Genomic DNA, 5601 nt, shown 5'->3' with positions numbered 1-5601 from the left:
AGTATTTGAGTTGATGTATACAAAACGATATATTTTTGAAATCTATATATATATATATATATATATATATATATATATATATATATATATATATACACACACATATAATTGAATAAGCTTATTCGTTGCATATTATTATGCTAGTGATTCTGTTTTCTCACTTTCTTTTCGTTCTTTTTCCCTTTCACACTTTTTCTTTCTTTCTTTACTCCATATCTCATTTTCTTCTTTATTCTTCCACATTTCTTATTTCCTTTTATAGTTACAAAATAAAATAATTTAATTACGAATAACAACGTAAATACATTGTGAGATTATCACGTATCGTCTTCATTAATATTTATAATGTTTGGCGTGAGAAGATTATTCGTTTTTTGCTTTTACTAATTTATTATAAGTATCGAACACTCAATTATAATAAAAAAGTCTTTCATAATTCATTTCTCGCTCACATGACGCTTTTATGCAAACAATATTTCTCTTCAGTTAGTGCATCGCTATTTCTTGACGCCTATCTCTTTCTAAAACCACTTTTGCACACTCTTGCAACACATTAATCCTCTCCCATTTCTTCTCTCTCTCTCCCCCCCCCCCTCTCTCTCTCTCAATAATGCTTAAAAAATATTATTCATGAGTTGATGTATACATACTTTTAGAAATATTTTATTAATTCATTCGTTTTCCTTTTAATAATCTTTTTAATTAGCTTAAAAAGGTAATGAATAAATAGAATATGAGATCCTTTCTTAACGGATAGATACTAACGTAATTATCCTTTTACTTTAAATATTAAAATATAATTTGTTCAATAAAAAAACACGAAAACATCTATACATTTTATAGATATATTTTTACTAAGATAGTCATTTAGAAAAATGTAAATTTCCTTAATTTCCATTAATTTATATGATTCACATTCTCAGCTAATTCTTAATTTTTGTTTTCGCTAAATTCACCTCAAATTGAATTCAGAATTTAAAGTTCTTCGCTACATATTATTTTTAGAAAATCATGTTATCTGATCGGTTCACCAAATACTAAGGTATAAATATTGCGGTTATTCAAAACTCAGGTAGTCAATACTTAGATATGGAGAAGTCATTATTTCCGTGATCCTCCTAAGTGAATTGTTTAATTTATAATTTTTCTGAAAGATTCGCAATTTGAGGATATTGAAAGGAATTCGGTTGATCCATTTGTGAAATTTCTACAAAGACGACAGGTATTCTTTAGTGAGGATATTCGAATTTTAAGGAAACACGACATTATTATTATAGAGATAATTATTAATTATATAGGTCTGTACAGGTAATAATTATCAAATTTTTCAAACGATATTAAAAAAAAATGCAGCAGTATATCACTTGAACGATATGAATGATTTGTAACTCTTATTGGGATGATTATTAATATAATTATATATATATATATATATATATATATATATAGGATGATTATTAATATAAATTAAATCAAAAGCATAAAACGGTGTGGCATAGTATTTACTAACAAAACTTCAACGTTGAATTGCGTAAATTAATCATGTCAAAAACGTAAAAAAATGTGAGCGATAGGGATGGAAACATTAGAAATATTATTTAAAATAAGAAGTTAACTGAAATAAGTATAAATAAATAATTTCAAGAAGAAATAAATAATTTGCATGACGGTATAAAGCATCGAACGTTACGTTTTGTCAGTGGCGATTTTAACCATGCTTTGTAAAAAGAACACACTCGCAAAAAAATAATGAAAGGATTAGTAGATATTAAATAGAACAAAAAAAAGATAAGGAAAATTATTTTACTCGTACAGAATTCATTATATTCAAGAGTAACTTCAATAAAAATTTGAGAACATGAACGTACGTATCCAAGCGTTATCATTATCATTGATGTAACTACACCAGATCACTCCAGCTGTCTACATGTTACACATACCCAACTGTTTTTAATTAATTAAAATCTGATATTGCGCGAATTTGTTGGCAATCTTTTATAACATGTTGGCGGAGTACAACTCAGTATTATCTACTGTGATATAAACTAATTGCTTTTAAATAAACTCTTAAGTAAACAAAAAGATTGATATAATAAAATAACGACTGTATTTCCTAAACAAAGTCATATCCGGCATATGTCATTTTCTTATTTCGATACATTGAGTCTTTTTAATATAGTACGTTGAATCCATCAGTAAAATTATACCCACCTGTTCTTAAATACTCAATATATTAATGTAAAAAACGGTTTATGTCATAATGTTATGCAATTTTTTTACATTTTTTGCAGAAAAATACTACCAGGACATATTTTTTGTTGCTTCTTCGAATCAACTTGCAAGAGAAATAAATAAGAATAATTATCAGACGTAAGTTCCGATTACGTGTGCAAAGTCCATACTCCGTATACTTCAAATAACTCTCGTTTCCTTCTTTCTTCCTTATTTTCCGTTAAAATACAAGGAAGGTAAAAGTTATTGTGTTGTGCCAACTTAGTATCCGTAAATTGTAATATTTGTTATTACAATCATAAAAGTATTAAAAAAAAAAATTAAACTATCTCTATAATTTTTAAGTGATTTAGTTAATCATGGTATTCAACATAATTACAATATTGATTATTATTACTTTGATATTGATTGAAATGCATTATGGAATAGTACAATATGTTTTAAACAAATTACGCATGTATAATAAGATCAAACGATTCCCGGGTCCAAAAGCATACCCAATTATCGGAAATGCTTATATGTTTCTTGGCAACATCGAAGGTAACTTTATAACTAATATTCTTTATACGCAAACATTTCAACAGAATTTTAATTATAATCTTTCTTTTAGATATAACTAATCAATTTTTAAAGATTAGTAAGTATTATCAATCATTATGGCGTATATGGTTAGGCACAAAATTACTTATAATGGTCGACGATCCAAAATATATCGAAGTAAGAATTATTAGGTTTATTCTAATTATTTGTGATAAATTTATATTGATTTTGTTTTATTTTACTTTTTTCAATTTCCTTTTTTTTAAGAATATATTACGTAGTACAGACGTTATTGAGAAGAGCGACGAATATGACCATTTGAAGATTGCTATGGGTGATGGTTTATTCTCTGCACCAGGTAAAGTAATTGCACATATCTTATATATTTTAATAATAATAAATTGTTTATATTATAAATATATATATACACGCATATACATATATATATATATATATATATATATATATATATATATATAATATATATAAATGAAAAAGAAAGACAGAAAATGTTAATTAAAATATTTCTTTCGATTTGTAGCATCTAAATGGAAAGGTCATCGAAAGTTATTAAAAGAAGCCTTTCTAAATAAAAATATACACTCGCATATGAATGTATTCAATAATCATTCTATTAATTTAATGGAGAAGTTGGATTCTTTAGTTGGAGAAGATATAGACGTTGGCCACTACGTCTATCGCTGTGTATTGGACATAATATATGGTATAATTTAGAAATTTATGAAAGTTCATAAAATTTATATACATTTTTATAAATTGATTATAATTTTGTTACATTTTTTTTTGAAAGATGGCATGCTGGACATAAAAGTAAATACACTAACTAATCCGGACAGCAAACTAGCTGAATCTATTGAATGGTAGTAATAATGAATTTCTTGTATTTGAAATATTTTATCTTTTATTTGCGATTTGTTTTCATTCAATTTTGTTTTTTTTTTATTCAGCGGAACGCACATACTTGCAGTGAGAATATTTAAATTATGGCTACATCCCGACATTTTTTTTTATAACACTGCTATCGGAAAGAAATTTCAAAAGTGCTTGTCCTACATGGATAACATCACCAGCAATGTATAATTGGATCATTTTTTTTTAATTGTTTTATCTTTCTTTAATGTTTTAATACTATATGTTTCATGTTTGTGTGTATGTATGTATGTATGTATGTATGTCTGTATGTATGTATGTATGTATGTATGTATGTAAATATCTATATGTGTGTGTGTGTATATATATATATGATGTGTGTGTTATTTTGTGTTTGTAAAGATAATGAAGAAAAAGAAGGAATCAATTTCGAGAAATAAAATCAATCAAGAATTGACAAAGGAAAATTCAGGTAAAAATAATTAAAATATAACAGAATTTTTGTTCATTTTTTCTTATATTAATAATAAATCATACATTTTCATTTGTATCTCAACGAAGTACAACATCCAAGAGTATTTCTTGATTTGTTATTCGAATCATCGCATGAAGAGGGAAAATACTCTCAGCAAGATATTCGAGATGAAATCAATACGATGATTATTGCGGTAATTCTTATTTATTATATATTTTATATATATATATATATTTAATTGCAGTGAAAGTTGGTTTGTTGAACAAAATCGAAGAAAAGTATCTATTTTTTTTTTCAGGGAAGCGATACTACAACTACTACCATTAGCTTTGTATTTTTGATGCTTGCTTCATTCCCTGATATTCAAGTACGTACATATCACATATACTTAATTATTTGCAATTATGTATATAATGAAAATTATTTTCATATTGACTTTCTATTATCTTTTTCACATTTTTTATCACAAAGAACGAAGTATACGAGGAACTGAATCAAATTTACGGCTCAAACAATCCAAAATATGCTCTAATATCACACGACGATACTAAACGTATGAAACTTTTAGAACGAGTGATCAAGGAAACCTTACGACTCTTTCCTATAGGTCCTGTCATCGGTCGTAAAGTAACGAAGGATATAGAAGGTATTTCTATATGTATATAAAATGATAACATTGTATTTTTTTATTTTTATCAATGACAATATTAATATTAATTAATACTAATATTTATTCATGAATTGTATCAAGTGGAACAAAATTTAACTATACCAAAAGGAAGCTCCTTGTTAGTTTGGATTTTCAAACTTCATCGAAATAAAAAATATTGGAACGAGCCATTGAAGTTTGATCCAAATAGGTTTCTATCCAGTAATGTTCATCCTCAGAGTTTTTTACCATTCGGTATTGGAGCTAGAAATTGCTTAGGTAATTCTATATTCTTCCAGATTATTGAAATTAAATTTCAAAAAGTTACCCAACAGTATGGATTTACAATTGTTTTCACTGTTTTAGGTCAAACATTTGCTATGCTAGAAATGAAGGTGATAATTGCTACTATTTTAAGAAGATTTATTATTAAAATTGATCGGCCTGTAGTAATCGAAGATATTGCCTTTAAGCTGGATATCACGTTAAAACCGGCAAAACCTATAGTATTACAATTTGAAAGAAGAAATTAATTAAAATTATAATATTAATTAAAATATGTCACACATATATATATATATATATATATATATATATATATATATATATGTTTATAACGAATTCTGTGCAGGATAGTTGATAATGTATATAAAAAAAAATAAATTATGATAATGTAAATAAAAAATTTAATTAAAAAAAAATAAATTAAAAAAATGATTATATGAAAAACTATAAAATCCATCTAGTAAGATCTCATTATTTCATATAATTTGATGTAATTAATAATCAAGCGATTAAGCCCTCGGGGATCATT

General features: G+C 25.8%; 1 protein-coding gene across 1 annotated transcript; it reads left to right on the top strand.

The window, feature by feature from the left end:
- The first annotated feature begins 1100 nt into the window (after nucleotides 1–1100).
- Nucleotides 1101–5332, top strand: LOC127071128 (cytochrome P450 4C1-like). The gene is made up of 14 exons (XM_051010056.1): nucleotides 1101–1222; nucleotides 2292–2370; nucleotides 2578–2772; nucleotides 2843–2949; nucleotides 3040–3130; nucleotides 3314–3496; nucleotides 3584–3653; nucleotides 3741–3867; nucleotides 4066–4135; nucleotides 4201–4331; nucleotides 4437–4505; nucleotides 4610–4784; nucleotides 4890–5066; nucleotides 5154–5332. Exons 3-14 carry the CDS (start codon nucleotides 2592–2594, stop codon nucleotides 5318–5320), a joined length of 1548 nt encoding a protein of 515 aa, XP_050866013.1. The 5' UTR covers nucleotides 1101–1222; nucleotides 2292–2370; nucleotides 2578–2591; the 3' UTR covers nucleotides 5321–5332.
- The last annotated feature ends 269 nt before the right edge of the window (nucleotides 5333–5601 follow it).

The sequence above is a fragment of the Vespula vulgaris genome, chromosome 20 (genome assembly GCF_905475345.1).
Source record: "Vespula vulgaris chromosome 20, iyVesVulg1.1, whole genome shotgun sequence".
In the NCBI taxonomy this organism is placed as follows: domain Eukaryota; kingdom Metazoa; phylum Arthropoda; class Insecta; order Hymenoptera; family Vespidae; genus Vespula; species Vespula vulgaris.
The sequence above is the reverse complement of the archived record's forward strand: the minus strand, read 5'-3'. Positions and strand labels throughout refer to the sequence as shown.